General features: G+C 42.8%; 1 protein-coding gene across 5 annotated transcripts in view; it reads right to left on the minus strand.

The window, feature by feature from the left end:
- The window catches only part of fgfr3 (fibroblast growth factor receptor 3), a 77680-nt gene that overhangs the window by 30589 nt on the left and 28274 nt on the right, over positions 1–18817 (minus strand). For 3 of the 5 annotated variants that reach the window (XM_080512523.1, XM_080512522.1, XM_080512521.1), the window contains exons 4-5: positions 15997–16062; positions 4451–4620 (exon numbers count right to left, since the gene is read on the minus strand). In XM_080512523.1, the coding sequence (XP_080368649.1) occupies positions 4451–4620; positions 15997–16062 (236 nt within the window). The remainder of the gene's footprint in view (positions 1–4450; positions 4621–15996; positions 16063–18817) is intronic. The other 2 variants (XM_080512525.1, XM_080512524.1) reach the window with 1 other exon arrangement.

Consider the following 18817-nt stretch of genomic DNA (forward strand, 5'->3'; position numbering starts at 1 on the left):
CTTCTGTGTTTCTTAATGAAGCATCGCAGATTTTGAGTGTTTGTTTTCACATTCTCACTTTTCATTTGTGGGATTTTTTTCAGTTAAAATTCTCACGTTTTTCAACACTTGCCGTGAATTTTTCTGTTTCAAAGTGAAAATTGACTGAAAATCTCCACTCAGAAGAAGGTTTTTTTTTCTGAAGATTTGGGTTTAATTCATGTGAGTTTTTGCAGATTTCCATCCGTCACTTTGAAAAGAAGCAGTTTTCTGCCTAAAGGTGTTGTTTTCTTTTCAATTCACTGCCTAATTAATGATGCTTTTCATCCGTGCTGTGCGATCCCCACACTGGGTGTATTTCTTGCTTTTGTCTTGCAGTGGCAGAGGTTTTGACCTCTGACCCCTCCGAAGCCCGGCCGGGTCACAGACGTGTCCGTCAGGCTTCTGTGGATGATGACCTCCGCGTCCACCTCCGTCCCGGGGAGGGGGGGGGGAGGGGGGCGGCGTGTGATGAAGACGTTTGGACGAACGACTCAATAATCAGCAAATCACACGCGTGCTTACGTTTCGACAAGGTTGTTTTTGCAGGATGATTCCACGGTGAGGAAACAGACACGTCTATTACAGGTAATTCAATCATGCAGTCATTAAGTAACTGACATGAATTCAGGCAACTGCAGAGCTTTTGGTTCAAAATGAATCTTCCTCCTGAACAAAAACGCATTTCGATAAACTGAGACGTGAAACAACAATTAGAAACCGAAATAAAGCCTGATTAGGCATGAAAAGCAGATACCGAGCTATTAAGAGATGTTCTTCATGCAACATTTTCAGTTTTCAATCATTTTATTTTTACAGCTTTTTGCCAAAGACTGCAAAAACATTTCAAATGACTGAAAGAAATGAAATGTATGGGATGTAAATCTGAAAAAAATAAAACAATTATACAAACTTTCTCTTCTCTTCTAAGAGAGTAGAAAAATGTCCACTACATTCATACTTTTCCCAATCAATTTTTGTAGAAATAATTAAATGAATTATCAATTTGAATAAAGAAACCCTCCAAAATTAAATAAAAGAGCAATTTCCAACTAAAAACCGGTTTAACTCTTCCTGTCACAGCTGACAGTTTGAATTATGGAACGTTTATGATACAGTATTTAAAAACCAGTAGAAAGCAGATTACTCACATATCAGTCTTTACATTGTTTTTGAGTGTTTGACTGTTTCATTGTAAATCACGTCACACCTCAGAGACTCACTGTACATCTTTTCACAATTCAACATACATATAATCTGAAAACATTATTTTTGTAAAATAAATAAATAAATAAATAAAACAAAGGATTCTGATGTAGATGGAACTTAAAGGGGTTATATAATCCAACGTTTGAACATTTTCTAAATGTCCTTGTTGGTCCAGAAACCTTGTAATGCCTGATTGTGGGAGGAGTCAAAGGGGAGGAGTCAAACCTTGATTGTGATTGGCTAAACCCCCGATGACACTATAGAGGGTTTGATTTCTGATTGGCTGGTTGGAGCAACACACTTTTTAAAACCTGGAACAAGCCAGGGAGAGAGAGGACACACTTCCTTCACTTCTGGGGCGTCGCTCCAGGTGTGGAGACGATTAGTACTGCTGGATTTTGCATAATATGAGCCCTTTAATGGATTAAATCAACATTTATTCAAACACCTCCAACAGAATCACTTCAATCTAAACCTGAACACCCTGAACATGAACTGTCCAGGCCGCTTTCTATCCTTGTACTCGAGGGACCACAGAGGGAGTGAGGCGCTCGGCGGCGCCCGGTTCGATGCCACGAGTTACAACGAGCAGAAAATCGACCGCAGGAATTTGTGTGGGAGGATTCTGACGACTTCCACCATCACCATAAGACAACAATGTCGCTATACATGTTGGCCCGTAATTATACGTTTAACATTCAGCGTCCCGCCGGAGCGCGGCGAGCTGCAGAGGAAAGTGCCCCGATTAGGACAACATTAACGTCTTAATCCCGCTGGCAGTGGTTAAGTGGCCGCCGGTGAGTCACGGCCAGCCGAGCGGGAACTCAGGAGGATTTCAGGGGAGAGAGTGGCCGGCTTGGAAAGCAGGTGGAGGAAAAGACGAGGGGATTCATTCACCCATAAAACCCTTCATGTGACTGAGTGTTCTGGTGGGGGGGGGGGGGGGGGGGCACTTCAGTGCATGCTGCAGCGTCCTGAGGCCTGGTGACAGGTGTGTGTGTGTGTGTGTGTGTGGACGGAGGGAGGGAGACAACTGCTGTTGGTCTGATGGGAGCAGATGTTGTAGATCTCTGTAAACTGTTAATAGCTGCAGGATCTCATTACATTTAACCCTTTAAAGGCCAAACCCCACTCACTCACTCATGTTTACTCTCCTCAGAATGTGTGTGTGTGTTGTAATTTCAGCACCACAAAAAGCTCCTCCCTTGCAAAATGTTCTCATGTGTTCGTCAAGGAAAATGTATTTATTGAGAGATTACTGCCCGGTCGTTCCCATTATTCACCCTCAGATTTCATTTTACTATTTTTATACACTGAGGTAAAAAAATAAGTGAAAACTCGAGCTGCACAATATCAAATAATGTTGCTGTTTAAAAAAAATAAAAAAAATAATAATGAATCAGTACAATTTGTTGCTTGTGTAGGATTTCTCCAATTAGAGAAATCTGTGGCAATAAAGAGCAAGTCTGAAAACGTTTCTAAAAATGAAAATCGTCAGGATGAAAATTCTTGTGTCAAACTTGTCATGTCAGTTTGGGAAAACCGTTGGAGATCTGATGACGCGCTGGTTTATATGAGGGGTGTCAAACATGAGGCGTGTGGGACCAAACTGGACCGCCAGAGGCCCCAATCTGGACAAAACACCAACATGTGAACATTTCAAAGAAAACGTTCCTTTTTCTTTATTCAACAGATTTCTTAGGAGAAGCGACACTGAGACCGAGCTGAGATATTAGTGATGCTGCCAAAGCTCCCTGGTTTCTATCAAACTAGCCTCAGAGCCATGCTGGAGACGTTTTCTGTACATTTCACCGTATTTTAAACCAGAAGTTTCATTAAAATTGGTTTGATGTTGAGATTAGAGTCATTTTCTGTAGTAATTGGTTTTTTTTGTGTGTGTGAAAATACAGACATTTCATCACGTAGCATCTGCAACGAAACAAAGAAAACCTTGAAATGACCTAAAAACAGGTAATTAAATATAACTAAAGCTGCACAAAAACTACCAGACAAATTCTAACAATTCAGCTTCCATTGTCTTTTCTGCCTTTCTGGCTCAAAGTGGCTCAAAAAAACATCAGTTTAATGTCAACAGAAAGGAAATTTTAATTCTAATATAGGATAGAATGTAGAATATACAGATGTGGTGATGAAACTCCATCCCATGCAGGTATAACACAGGAAATTTGTCTCATTTAGGAAGTTTTTGTTCACAATTGCAAAAAATAAACCTGCAGCATTATTCTCTCACTAAATGAAAGCCTCCAAAAAGGAACACGTGAGAGCTGATGAGAAGCTAAAACACAGAAGTGAGTGAAGGATTGTGGATCTCTGGGTTTTTAGGGTTGATATTAAATGTTTGTTTTGAATTCAAACAACCGTTTGGATGTTTGGATTCCAAACCTTCTCGCTGCGTCTCCGCATCCTGCAGCTCGCTGAAGACATGCCGGAGGGAAGCGAGTTCTGTTTCTTTAAGCCAATCTGATGACAAAACGGAGCGCAGCAGCTGTTTGCGGCGCCGCGGCACTGTCAACGGGCCGGACCGTCACGCAGAGCGCCGCTCTCGTTTCAGCGCAGACGCTAAATTTAACCCGAGACCGTGAGCCGGGTTCGGCCTTTATTTATCGTGAGAAGATTCACAGATCACGGGTTCCTTTCAACACTTTTTCCACTTATAGGAATTCACAGCGGGGAGCCTCCGGCGGGCTCTGCATGAAAACGCCTTGCTGAAAGGCACTTCACCAGGAGCTTGAGGGGGTGGGGTGGAAGGTGACCTCCTCCAGGCCCAGTTCTTGTCTAAGGGTCCGTCCACACCAGGAACCTGGTTCACCTAAACCTGATGTGTCTGGCCTGTCGTCCACATGAGGAGGTTTTAGACGCGTGAAAACAGTTTTTTTTTAACACGAGTCCCAGAGTGAGGAAATTCTAAAAACCCGGCTCGTGCCATCCAACCCCCCGGGGTGAGGATGGCAAAGACGATCCTCTGTGAAAAAAGCTCTGTCTTCTTCTGTGTTTTTGGTGAGGCATGGCATGTGTACTACATGTCCTGAAGCCTCGTGTTGAGCCGTGTTCATAGTGACGTGTGGACAGAATTGTTTTGGAGACTTCTGGGGAGAACAAAGATCGTTTTTTTCGTCGTTTGGAGGTACCCTGAATCCCCGTAAACGGAGCCTCAGATAAGAAGTTTTGAATCTAAATCTCTGCATGGTTCCTCTCTCCTCACCTTGATGCCGCCCATCCTCTGCTCGCCCTTGAACTCTTTGCCGTTCTTCAGCCAGTGGATGCTCGGCGCCGGGTTTCCGGCCGCGGCGCAGCGGAACTTCACCGTGTTGGCGGCGGGAACGGCCAGAAGCTTCTTGTCCATCCGGTCGGGCCGGGTCCAGTACGGTGGTTCTGTTGGTGAGACACAAACAGGAAACAGAGTCAGTCGAACTGCTTTCATGAGTTTTCCCCAGTCAGTTTTTTTCTATTTCTGGCCAATTTTTTTTATAAGCGAGTATAAAATGATATGTGATGTGGAGAGACTGAAGCTTCAGGTCTGTGATGGTGTGACGGATCAGAGTACCTGAGCCGTTCATAGACAAACAGGAGGTTTCTCAGTACTCCCGAAATAATTGAGACTTTAAGTCACATTTTAAAGATTTTAATCATGGAACAGGTGCTGCGGATCTTCTGAATGATGAATATGATGAGTGACGTTATGAACTGCTGACATCAGTATTGCACCTTTTTTGTTTCAGAAAACTTTTATGTTTCCACGGCAACGGCGGAAACGCTGAAAACGGTGTAGTTGGTCAAACATTTTTTTTTTTTTTTAAATTGCGTTTTCAGTGGCTCAGAGCACTGTGGTATAGTCACAATAGTTTTCAGGACCGACACTCCAAAAATAATCAAATAAGCAGTTTTTCCGTTTAGATATCAGAAATATGTTTGATTAACATGAGCGTATTGAGTTTCTTGTTGTTAAATGGTTCATTCTAATACATGTCGCTCTGATAATATGAATAAATGGGATTCAATCTACTTAATATGAATAGATGCAAATGTGTGACATAATTAAATTACATTAACTCAACTAATTATTTCTGCGTTTGTGGAAATGACAGAATTATTTTTAATGACTATAATATAACTCATTTATTCTAACATATTTAAATCATAATATATGTACTGTATTTTGGTCATTACTTTTAAGTTAGTTATAATTAATCATTATAATAGAATTGAGCTTTTTTCAATTCTGGTGTAAAAACAAATTAAGTAAATAATCATTTTCTCAGCCAACTTTTCTCTTGTATTGAATTGTCTTGTCTTGTGCAGGATTGTTCAAACTAAAAACCGCTCCTGGAGGATGTTTACTTGCTCCCAAGGATCCAGTCATTTGCATTTCGGTTTTAAACGTCCAGCCCACCCTGCTGTCCGCAGGCGGCCCGCCGCTGTAAAACACAGTTTGACGGACGCTGAAAGAACTTAAAACGTCACAAAGGAACCAAACAAAACTTATCATCTTCTTCACCTCCGAGAACAAAACGAGAGTTCATCTGAATCGTCCGAGGCCGCGGGTTTGGAAACCTGTCAGGGCGATTTATTGAGTCGTTTTGAGAACGAGGAGGGACAAAGAGAGCGCGGCGAGTCAGACGGGAGGAGTGTCCCTGCTGAGTGTGTGTGTGTGTGTGTGTGTGTGTGTGTGTGTGTGTCCCAGGACAAAAGCTGGGGAGGTGGCTGACCGGTCATCAGATGTCTCTTTTACTTTAGAAACGCAGGAGGAGAAAGAGGAGCTAATTACCATCTCAATGCCTGCAGTGTGTGTGTGTGTGTGTGTGTGTGTGTGTGTGTGTGTGTGTGTGTGTGTGTGTGTGTGTGTGTGTGTGTGTGTGTGTGTGTCTAAATCTGTTTACACACTCACATTAAAAGGGACTTGTATCTGTGGGGACTCAAAGGGCTTCATGATGTACAATAATACGGCCGCCATAACGATATCAGTGATAAAATGTGTTCCTTCTCCTCTTTCTTTCTTTTTTCTCTAATTTCCACCAGCTCTGATTTTATTTTCAGTTTGGTGTTTTCAGTTTCCACCAGCATAATTTTTAGAAGCTCATCAGTTTTGGTCATTCCTCCTCGATTTTGTGAATTCATTTGAATAAACAACACATGTTGTTTGTCATTTGGATTTCTAAGTGAAAACATGGCTTGATGTCAGAATGAAGCAAAAGTTAGCCTTAATTGAAAAATTGAAGTAAACTGATCATGGAGCTGATTTAAGACCGATCATGGAGCTGATTGCACCTGACTGATGATGCCACATCATGGAGGGAACTACATTTAAAGAAAATTAATTCATGAAGGAGGAAAAAGGCTGTACAAATGTTGGACCAGCTGGTTTAGCACTGTAGGACAACTCATCCACGGATGAGATTTCAGAATTCTTGGGAGAAAATAAATCCTGTAAAATGTAGTTTTACATATTATCTCTAATTGATATTTTATATACTTTCATATATCTAGTATATGACCATATATATTTAGTATGATATCGTATGGCTTTGTTTCTCATGAAGAATGGTCTTCTTTGGGTGCATGACCCCCCCGAACCTTCATCACTGCCATGTGCTGCATGTTCTGTATCAATCATATTTTAATCATGTTTATCAAGTACCGTTGCTACTGCAGGAGCCCCGCAGCTCGTTTATGTCGGAAGGTGTTCTTACGTGATGCACCTGAACGCATCACTCAAAGCGTTCAGCTGCGAAGCAACATTATCCCGTTCCGACATCGAGACACTACAATGCCTTTACACCGTTATAAAGACACTTCAAATGAATAAGGCTGAAAAAAATAGTCGTGGACAGAGTCAGTCTGCTGGAAATATGAGCCAATGTAATGTCAGTGAAAGGTATGAAATCAAAGTGTGTGTGTGTGTGTGTGTGTGAACATGCTGCACTCAGACAATATGACAAAGAAATGATCATCTTCAGACGCCACATGGTTTCATCTCATCAGGTGAGCCGTCACTCAGTCCTCAATATTACTCCTCTGAGTGTCTGTCTTTGATCTACTCCGTTTGTGTGTGAGTGTGTGTGTGGGTGTGTGTGTGTGTGTGTGCGCGTTGTGATATTTTTCTGACACATTTTTCTTGGCTGCTGCTTTCAAACGTTGGCTTTTCACTCGCAGTGTAATTACAACCAGACTGAGAGAGACACTCAGTGATGAAAGCAAACAAGCACAGCGTTACTGAACTCTGTTCAACAGACTGTAAACTCTGTGTGTGTGTGTGTGTGTGTGTGTGTGTGTGTGTGTGTGTGTGTGTGTGTGTGTGTGTGTGTGTGTGTGTGTGTGTGTGTGTGTGTGTGTGTGTGTGTGTGTGTGTGTGTGTGTGTGTGTGTGTGTGTGTGTTAAAGTCTAATGGAGCACGCTGCTTGCTGCTTGAGTGAGAGACTCCCCAGCTCGCAAAGACAAACACTGTCCTCGTGAAAATCTCACTCACACACACCGTCCTCCTCCTCCTCCTCCTCCTCCTCTTCCTCATCCTCCTCCTCCTCCTCTCAATCCTTCAGCCACAATGACGTTTCTCTCCTCCCAGAATAGACCCGGACGTGGACTCCGGGAGTCTCCATGGTTTTTTGTCCCCATAACACACAGTTCGTTTATCCGCTGACCTTTAGCTGCTAACCGCTAACTGTGTTGTGTTTCTGCACGGGACCAGCCGTCAATCAAACTGAGCCCGAGGAGTCGGACGCCTTCAGAGTTTGTGGAAATGTATTCACATACATTTCCTTTTGGCCATATTCCACCTGAGAAACATTTCTCATCCTGCTGCAGGGAACTTTTTCCTTCTTTACTGACCTTCATAAGTGACAAAACTCAAATTTGTGTCCGTGGAGAACCCTTGGATTGTCTTTACGACCGTTTTAAACTGCTTTCTTCCTCATGCTAAAACGTGACAGTGAAGCCAAACGATGGCAGGAAGGTCAATTCTCACCAACATACATAACATGAACCCAAAAGTCACTGACGCTGATGACGCGCCAACGTTTTCCAGGGAAAACGGAACATTTTCGTTGCCTCTTCAGGTCCGTTTACTTGACGACGACATATTTTCCAAAAACTGTTGTGTAAACGTGTGACTTTTCTGAAACAAAAGCACAAACTCGATGCTTTTTCCCCTGGAAAAGTTGTGCAAACTGCTTGAAACAGCCTCGTTTTGTTTAAATCTACCTTATTAAAAACAGTGTTTACACGCAGAAGTAGATGTTTCATATGTGGGCCAGTTTGGACCAAAATGCAAAACAAAAACATAAAAAACAATCTGTAAAAGATTTCACACTCCCTCAATAAGGAACATAGAACTATTGTAGTGTTCTTCTGATTGTGATGTTAACATTTATGAGGCTAAGTGACCAACATATGGCCATTCACAGCTTTTTCTTATTTATTTAAAATCAAACCATCATGAGTTAATACGATTACAGGACAAACCACTTTCCTGATAGAAAACACGCTCAGCAGGACATTAGCACCATGTGGTGATCAGGATGATACATCAAAGTGAGAATTTCAAGCTGTTTGGAGATTGTTTTATTATAAAGTGTGAATATAATCTCATTTTGATCAGTTTGACACTTTGAAACATAACATTTGTGGGTTTTTTTTAAGACTTGGAGTGCCCTACAGAGGGAACATCGTTTATGCTGCAGCTTATGCAACAAATATTTATTGAATGTGGCATTGGGTTGTCATTACCTTACAAAAGAGCACATGTTTAACTAGAAATCTGTGTCTGGGTGGATATGTCTGCTTTTTCAGAGTCCAGGCAGCTGACACAGGCACTTTCCACTGTCAGGAAAAAAAAAAAAAAAAAAAGCATCTTTTTCCAGTTTAGCAAACAGCCGAGAATTCTTTGATTTCAGCATGTATTTGATTTACTGTGGCGTGCTGCTCCGTATGCTCAGCACCACGCAGGAATCCCATCCCGTGTCTAATTGGCTGGATGGTATTTCCTCAGCGGAGGACGGGAGGGGCTCCCCCTCCACCTCCACAGAGGGGGGGACCACCGCACCGCACCGCCCTGCGCTGCACCCACACACACTGGAAAGTGGTTTGCTGTAACGTGTCAGTTCTGCAGTTACACCGTCGTGTCCACCTGTCAGCTCAGAGGTTCACCCAGGAGGGGGAAATCTCTCCGGGAGCCTAAAAATACTCCTCTGTGCTCCAGGCTCCCGCTCTGCTGTTTGTTTGGGGGGGGGGTTGGATGAGAAATTCCACAGTGTGACACACACACACACACACACACATACACACACACACACACACACACACACACGGTTCCGTATTAAAACCCACAAGAAACAGAAATTTTGTGGAAAAACTCCAGCTTTTGGCCACATCACAGTCAAACTTTGGTTTTCAAACGTACTTCATTCCTCAAAATTTGTTCTACAACCAATTTATTTGAGAATCCAAACAGAATTTTGCAGAATAAATCATACAAAATAGACTGACATGTTCCAGAGACACAAAATAAAGTAAAAAAAAACAACCCTTTCAGCTGCATCAAAATGGCTACAACTGTAATGCATTATTATAATATCATAACAGTAACTAAATATAGGCCAAAGTAATCAATAAATATTTGGTTGAAAGAAGAGAAGCTATTGATATTTGGTGAGGATCCAGAAAAATAACACGAGCTACTCAGCAGGATAACAGATATCTGGAAAACACAGACCAGGACTGATGTTTTGATCCAGCTGCTGAATAAAACTTCACAAATTCTTTCCCTTACTTAAAGGGGTCATATTATCCTACTTTTCAACACTTTCACATGGATCTCGTTGGCCCAAAAACGTTTTATTCAAAGTTCATTGCTCAAATCCAGCCTTGATTTTCCTCCATTAGAATATTGGATCACAGGAGCTGCATTCAGAATCTGCTGTGTCTGTGTGAGCTGGACTGGCTCCACCCACACATAACCCATCTATGGGAAGAGGAGGAAGTACTTCCTCTGGTGGTGCCATGTGCCAGAGCAGAGCTGCTTGATGGTGGGAGGAGTCAAAGGGGAGGAGCCTACCTTGATAGTGATTGGCTAAACCCCCGATGACACTATAGAGGGTTTGATTTCTGATTGGCTGGTTGGAGCAACACACTTTTTAAAACCTGGAACAAGCCAGGGAGAGAGAGGACACACTTTCTTCACTTCTGGGGCGTCGCTCCGGGTATGGAGACGATTACTACTGCTGGGAAACCAATCAAGCGTCCAGGAGAATCTGGACTGGGAGTCATGACATCGCAGAGGAAACTTTGTTCTGATTGTTTCTACTGAGCATGTGCAGAACTACTAGTTACTACGGCTGTGGGGACCAGGACCAGGACCAGGACCAGGACCAGGACCAGGACCAGGACCAGGACCAGGACCAAGATGTCCGAAAAGTTGTGTTGGCTATAAGCACCATTGTCCTGTAAACAAACCCCAAAACGCAGGAAAAGGTTTGCATTTTCACATGAAAACATCATAAAAACATGGCTGAAGAGGCTCCATCCTAACGCATTCACCTACACAGCCGATTCTCATTTTTCTCCTGATGTCTGGTCTCCTGCTGCAGGAGTTAAAACTGACTGTGGCCAACTCCAGAGCAACAGCAATTAGCTGCAGCAGGACGCGGCCGCGGCCTCCAGCTCTGACACCGATCCGGGGAAAAGTGGCGGGGGCGGGGTGGTGGGGGTTACAGGGGGAGGGAAGCCTAATTGTGTAATTGTATAATTTGCCCTCTCTGACGCCTGCGAGCACACAGGCAGATTTCATTACAGATTACACTGGTGCTCTTTGAAGGCGCGCTGCCCCGGAGGGCCTGCCGGGACTCAGGGCAAACAGAGCCGGAGGAATGGCGGCGGAGCGGCGTAGCGTGGCCCGGCGTCCAGCGCTCTGCTCTGCTGCCAGGGTAAACAAGGACCCGCATAGCTCAGCAGAGCTCAGGAGCACTGCACAGATTAGGCTCTGTTAACATTCCTCCTCCCACACACACACACACACACACACACACACACACACACACACACACACACACACACACACACACACACACACACACACACACACACACACACACACACACACACACACACACACACACACACACACACACACACAGAACAAATGAATCTCTGCTAAATGCCAATCGTCTCAGGCCTTACAGTCTTTGGAGAAAGTTGTATCCTATTACTTCTGCAACTTTCACACACATTCTCCAGAGATGACAGACGACGAGATGCAATCATGAGCTTGAAAAGTATTACTAAGAACTCCAGATAAGGATCATTGTGGCACAACTTAAAATGACTTTTGCTCTCATATTAAGACGTGTTCTAGCTTTTACGTCACCCAGACGTTAAAATCACAACATTAATTGGTATGATTTGCATTTTGTGAAATGTGTTGTGGTTTATCTTAATATGACCTTTCTGAAACTTTCTGGAATAACTGCAAACGGTTCGTTCAGTTACCAGGTTCAACGTCAATGTCTGCAGAGTGTGTGTGTGTGTGTGTGTGTGTGTGTGTGTGTGTGTGTGTGTGTGTGTGTGTGTGTGTGTGTGTGTGTGCGGCCTTTTCAGAGCTGAAATGTCAAATGTTGACCTCACAGGTTGGTCAATAACGTTGCTCCACTGCTGAAAGGTTTGTGTCTGTTCACTCTGAACCTTTACCTGCTTGACACTCCAGGTCCAAACGCTCTAGCCTCTCTCCACAAGGTGCGTATAGTGTGATAGTTTCATACATAAATACACTATTACTGTCCGATTCTGCAAATCTGCCACAAAGTGGATTAAAATGGAGCAAAATCCCACATGATTCAACAAATCAAGTTAACAAAAGTCTTTAAATGGGCTGTAAATCCTCCTGAGCAACCCCCGATACATCATCAAGAATTACTGCCCTATAAAATACAATTTGCTCTTTATGAAGAAAGTAAACTACATTTATTTGATTTACTTGGTGCATGTTTGGATTTTAGGATGAAGGCATTAATCAGGTGATCTGTATGGGAACAGACTGGAGCAAACACATAATATGATAATAAAAACAACACTTGCTTATCAAGTTTGACGCAAAGAGCTGCACAAGTTGTCACACTTGATGATAAAATGACTTATTTCTCTCTCTCTCTCCCTTTCTCTCTCTCTCTCCTTCCTGCTACTCTGGGCTAATTAGTGGAGGCTCAGCGGACATTAAGCGGCGATCGGGGTTTAATGTTTCTGGGTTAATCCGTCTCCTTTTGGCCGGGAAATCGGAGCCTCGTATGTCATGAGGTAGACTTACATCCAGAGATTAAGTCTGGCGGTCTGAGGCTATTTACTGGCATTCAGGATGTGTGCAGTAAGCTGCTGCCACTTCGGAAACACTCCGGGCTTTCACCGCGACACGCCGCACATTCAAACATTCAAGGTTTCACACTGGAGGCGTTAAGCTTTTCCACAGCGACAAAGACGGAGAGAGGAAGCTTTTTACAGCTTATTCTCCAATAATCTCTCCGTGTAAGAGGGTCAGCGCTTTAAAGGAACCAGGGGAGTATGAATATGAAGAGGTCGCATTTAAAATCATTTCTTTTCACAATGAAATTGTAAAGACTGTTGGGAGTTTTTGTTTTCCAAAGATTCACGGTTAAAATACAGATTTCTTCACTTTTAAGAGAGAAACAAAAATGTTTTTGGGGTATTGAAACATGAAATGTAAGTCATTTGTACACAAAAGTCTATTTAACTTATCTGCTTGTGAAATGTCCTATTTAATCCACAACTTTGGTTGAAATGCAGTAAATTGTCCGCCGTTCATCGGCTGCTTCCCGGTTCATTTATGTCGTCTTCACAACCTCATTTGATTGAATATTCAAGAACTCAACTGAAATAAATTCACTTTAAATTCACTGCTGAAGCTCTTTGAAGGGGAGCAACGTTTCCACACGGCTTCTTTCTCACATTACGAACACGACTGAACATGTCAAGCAAAAGTATAAAACTGTTGTAAACCCAGTGCAGAACACTGAAGATGGCGAGCTGAATGGTAAATGGTGTGTAGCGTATTGTTCTCTGCCTGCATGAAAACTATAGCGCTTTCAGCATTTCTGTGTTTTCCGTGAAAACGGACATCGTTTTCAGAATGTTACCATGTCAACCTGAAACACAAAACCCTTTTCTAAACCTAAATCATTGAGGCACGATGTCTTTAGAAACATCTTTTGGTGAAATGTATCCCTGAATTTAGATAATAAATGTGTCAGGATGAAAACTCTTGTGTGCAGTGTTGGAGAAGTCCAAACGTTGAAGGCCAGTGTTCATTTAAAAGACCAGAATTTGATCTCTTGGTTCAATAATAGGCAGGATTTTTCCAGTAAAACTAATTTTGTGTGTCGTTTCTGGAGTTGGTGCATTTCTCTGAAGGCGATCCCTGTACAATGCATCTCATTATTTTAGGAATAAAAATCTTTTTTTGCCCACAAGTCTCTGTTTCTACACGACTTTCTCTTGATTTGTACAAGAGTGTAGATTGTGTGAGGAAAGAAATGGTGCAACATTAATGATGACCCGGAGGCATCGGGGCAGCAGCCTCTCCAAATGTTAGCGTCTCAGTTCTTTCACCCCGGGACGAGTGAGGCAACAAGGCAACAAGGCAACGAGGCTTTGACTTCCTGTCACTGCTCCACATAAACAGTTGCACATTCAGCCGGTGGCACCAACTTTCAGGTGGACTGGGAATTGTTCTGAATCACCAAATTCACAAAAACTCTGCATCGATTTTCTTTGTGCCAATAATCCTGAGTTTAACAATTTTATTCCAGGCATGTCACTGACTTTACTTCTTGTTTCCATAACTCTGAGAATATTAATGATGTCTAAAAAATACAAAAACTGGTAAAAAGTACAGATAATTAGCTTTGGGCTCATACTGGATTGTAGGACACCTCGTCCACGGATGAGATGTCTTACTTTTACATATTATTTCTAATTGATATTTGATCTGTTTCATATATCTAGTATATGTCCATATATATTTTGTATGGTATCATATGGCTTTGTTTCTCGCAAAGCATGGTCTTCTTTGCGCACACGACGTCTTGTGATACATGTTCAAGCTCGCTAATGACTGTATCAGTTATATTTTAATCATGTTTACCAAGTAATGTTGCTACTGTAGGGGCCCCGCAGCGCGTTCACATGACGGAAGGCGTCCTTACATGATGCACCTGAAAGCATCACTCGAAGCGTTCAGCTACGAAGCAACGTTATCCCGTCCCGACATCGGGACACTACAATGGCTTTGCACCGTTATAAAGATACTTTGAAATCCTATCCTTCAAATCAATAACGCTGAAAAAGCATGTAACACCGCTACTGTATGATCCCCGCAGCTTCCGACACGTTAACGCCTCACTCAAAGCCGTCATCTATGAAGCAGCATTTTAACTTTACAGCTTATTATTTTCAGAACTACATTTCTGAAGACCGTATCTGAGCCGGCGCCCCGGTCGAGTTTGTGCCCTGGGCAGCTGCCAATGTTTATGTTTTTATGTCAAATATACTTAATAATCCTTCCAAATGTGTCAAATATACTTTGAAATCCTGTGGACAAGTTGCCCGAGACCCTGATACTGCAGCTCCCTGAACTTTAGCATGAAGACCCTCCATGTACAAACAAGATTCACCAGCATGTCACACATAAACCTTATTTTTAACACGTAAAATAAGCTTCTTTGGCCCCGTCAACGGCTGCGTTGTTCCGTCGTGAGGCATCATCCAAATCATCTAGCGGCTCTTGACGTACTGCAAACCGCGGCGTGGCGAGCGAGCCCCCAGCCTCCCGACACTCTCCAAACTTTCTGGTAAGGCCAAAGAGCACAGACCAAACCACCGGCTCCCGATCGGCTCAGAGCTTCAGGGAGGAAGTTTAACGGTCTGCCTCAGCCAGACAGCGAGCGCTTAGAACAGCCATCAAATCCCAATTACAGGAACGAAGGTAATCGCCTCCATAAATCGGCTGATGGTCACAGAGCGCCTCTTCAGAACAGCTTCCTGCGGAGGCGTTACAGCGTCTGCAGACCATTGGAGATGAGTCGGAGCCGATTCAGAGATTCACTCCAGCAGCTTGATGTAAATAAGCAATTTCTGTCTCCACAGGAGCAGCAAACAGTTCCAGCTGTTCATTAAGCTGTAAGAGTTCTCCTCTAATTCATCGTAGGTAACATCCATGTTCATGAAAACACTGGAAGGTGGAGAAACCTGCAATCAAACAATGAACCAAACTATTTCCCATGTTCACCGTTTTGAATCCGTCGACTGGAAGGTCACAGCTGTGAGTCCCTGACAATGACCTCCGTGTGTTTGTGTGTAACATATATGATAAAAATATAATCATATATCTGATAATGTTGTTTGTGGTATGATTGATATTAAAACATGCATGTACGCTGATGATGTCAATGTCTTTGTGCTTTAGGATTTCTTGTTCAAACAGCAGTGCTTTTTCTCTTGTCCTGAATTTCCTCCAGTTTTTCCATCTTATGGGAATATGCAGTTTCTCGCAACAGTCTGTTGCTTTTTGTTGTCGCAAATATGATCCGTTTTCACCTTGAGGTGTTTTGAAAACGACTGGATTAACAAGGAGTTACATCGCAGTTCGGTCATTCATTCAACAATGATTTCACAATGTTATCTGAGCAAAGTGCAGTAAAAACATTCAAAACAAACAATATAATATAAATGAAAAAAATATAAATGAGGATTCACCATTTTCATTACCTGCATCTTCTGGGTCTTCATCATAATCCTCATCATCACCAGATGACAGAGAATCTGAAACCAAGAGGGACAAAAGGCAGAGTTAACAATTGATGAATGGACTGAATTCAACCTACGAATAATATGCTATTTTAAAAAAATGCAAATGTCTTTTGCCTGTGGACTCTCTGAACTGTTCACCATCAGATAACAAGGTAACGACGTCTGGAAGGTTTGAACCTGCAGACGAGGCGAGACGGAAACTAAGAAAGAGCTGTTCTGTGTATGTTAAACGCTTAGAGATTAAATGGCGTGTATTCACGCACGCACACACGCACGCACACACACACACACACACACACACACACACACACACACACACACACACACACACACACACACACACACACACACACACACACACACACACACACACACACACACACACACACACACACACACACACACACACACACACACACACACACACACACACACACACACACACACACACAGATGAATGGATATTAGGACCGGCTGTTCATTGAGGAACCCATGAATGAGTCCACAGTTCTCAGATATTACAAGCCAAACATTTCCACGGACAAACGAGCGGGTCATTAGTGCCGCTGCGACGCGTTCGTGTGCGCGGCGTCTGCACATGTGCAGCGCTCACGCGCACGGCGACTGCTAACGGTTAGCGTGTCAGCTGACTCGTAATTATCCTCCAGCCACTGTTTAGATTTGCTGCATCACACGTTTTCACTGCGCCGGCGTAATTATTTTCCAATCTGACCCCGAAGTTTTCTGGTTCAGCTCTGCAGGTCGGCTTAATGAGACCCAGCTGCTACCTCCACAACCTCAGCGAGCTACAAACGCTCCCCAGTCTCCTGGCGGCCGGCGTTTTCTTTACTTTGTTTGAATGAGTCAAATCTGCTGCTGAGCTGCTGTGGAGAAAAAAAGGTACCGTATTGTCTGGAACACAGGTCGCCTCTGTTAGAAAATTTAAAAGGAAGAAATAGGGCTGCTCGATTGTGGAAAAAAAATCATAATCAGGATTATTTTGGGCAATATTGAAATCATGATTATTTACACGGTTATGTCTTTGAATTTGGAAAAGCATTTGTTGAACATGTTTGAAAAAAAAGAGTCTCCTGTTGAATATTTAAAAATATCTTGTAATGTAGTAGTAACAAATAAACTGTTGTACTGCACTCAATCTTTTGAAAACAAGAAATAAATAAAATACAATAAGTGGTAGATATACTTCAACATAAAGACTTTGAAAAATTGTTCCAAAATAAAATGTTGGCGGTGTCGAGCTGATGAGCAGGAGTCGGACTTTATCCTCCATTCCAACACACTTCTCACAAACGCTTTTCTTTTCTCTCTTTCTTTCTCTCATCTCTCCAATAGAGCTTCACACACGCTGGAACAACAAAACTACTTCCTCTCTACAAAATAAAGTTCCCCACCGCCCCATAGTAACTGGGTGAATCTTGGTGAATGACCTTAACCTTGACATTTGACCTTCTCTGTCACTTAAATCCAGCAGTAATGAAGATGTTTCTGTAGCGGCTTTCTGTCGTCGTACAGTGACATCTTGTGGTCCGACATAGTACATCCCAGTGTATTTTGACATGTAACTTGCTTTGTAATATGAGTGGCATGAACAGACAAACAACTGACAAAATTGTGACTCAGAGTCTGGGGAATACAATATTTGAAGTACTTGGTTTTCATGCCTTGTTTAAATGAGAACGATTGAGACAAAGCAGCATAATTTTTGCTTTTTCATTCAAACGACATGTTGTGAAACAATCATCATCCCCACGGAAACTCTGTGGTTTATAGTCCAGACAAATAATTCACATTATGGAGACACATTTCTTGCTCTGTCAGTCAAATCCAGTAGTAATCGAGGTTTTTCTGTGGAACCATAGCAGCTTTCTGTCGTCATACAGTGATATCTAGTGGTCACAGATGGTATTTAACAGTGTATTTTAAAAGAGGAACTGTTTCTTAATCCAAGCCGCATTACTCAGTCAAACAATTAAAAATCGTTGTCCAGATAGTATGGTACTTGTTTGCACATTACACTTTAGATGAGAGCCGTCTATTGTTTTGTTTTTGTTAAAGATGAAAACACTGTGACTAAGTCCGTCCATCTTCAAAACCACTTTCTCCATCTCGTGGTCGGGGTGAGCGTGATGAGTATGGACGGGCCGTCGCAGGATCGCAGCTGGAAGCAGAGCCGTCGTGAGACATCTCATGTAATTCCAGCGCTCGCCATGTGCGTTTAAATCACTTAAGAGGTACGACTTTTTACAGTATGTGGCGGCAATATCCTGTCCTGCCCCCGCCAGCTCTCCTTCCTCCACTTTGCACACACAGCTCGCTCTATCTTCGGCACACACGGACGATTGTGTTTTCACTCAAATATTTGAGCAAGGTGTCAGATATTTAGGAGCGCTATCAGATTTAGCACCTGGATGGCGTCCAGATGGCGGAAGTACACGCACGCGCGCACACACACACACACACACACACACACACACACGGTTATATGCTTGCTGATGTGAGATAAACTGTTAATATATTTGTAAAGAAATTAAATTAAAATGTTTTAGTTTTTTTTTATGTTTTTTGGGAAATGTGAAATAAATCACTAAACTGCTGTTTATAAGGATGAACTCTTTTGAAGCAGAAGATGGTGAATATGAGGAATTTTTCAAATGGCACAGAGACTCCATTTGCATGTGTCCTCCTGCAGTGTGGAGCTGAACTGTTGGGCCAGAGGAGAAGCTGTCCACCTCTGATCTGTCCTGGT

This window comes from Blennius ocellaris (genome assembly GCF_963422515.1).
Source record: "Blennius ocellaris genome assembly, chromosome: 17".
Lineage (NCBI taxonomy): Eukaryota > Metazoa > Chordata > Actinopteri > Blenniiformes > Blenniidae > Blennius > Blennius ocellaris.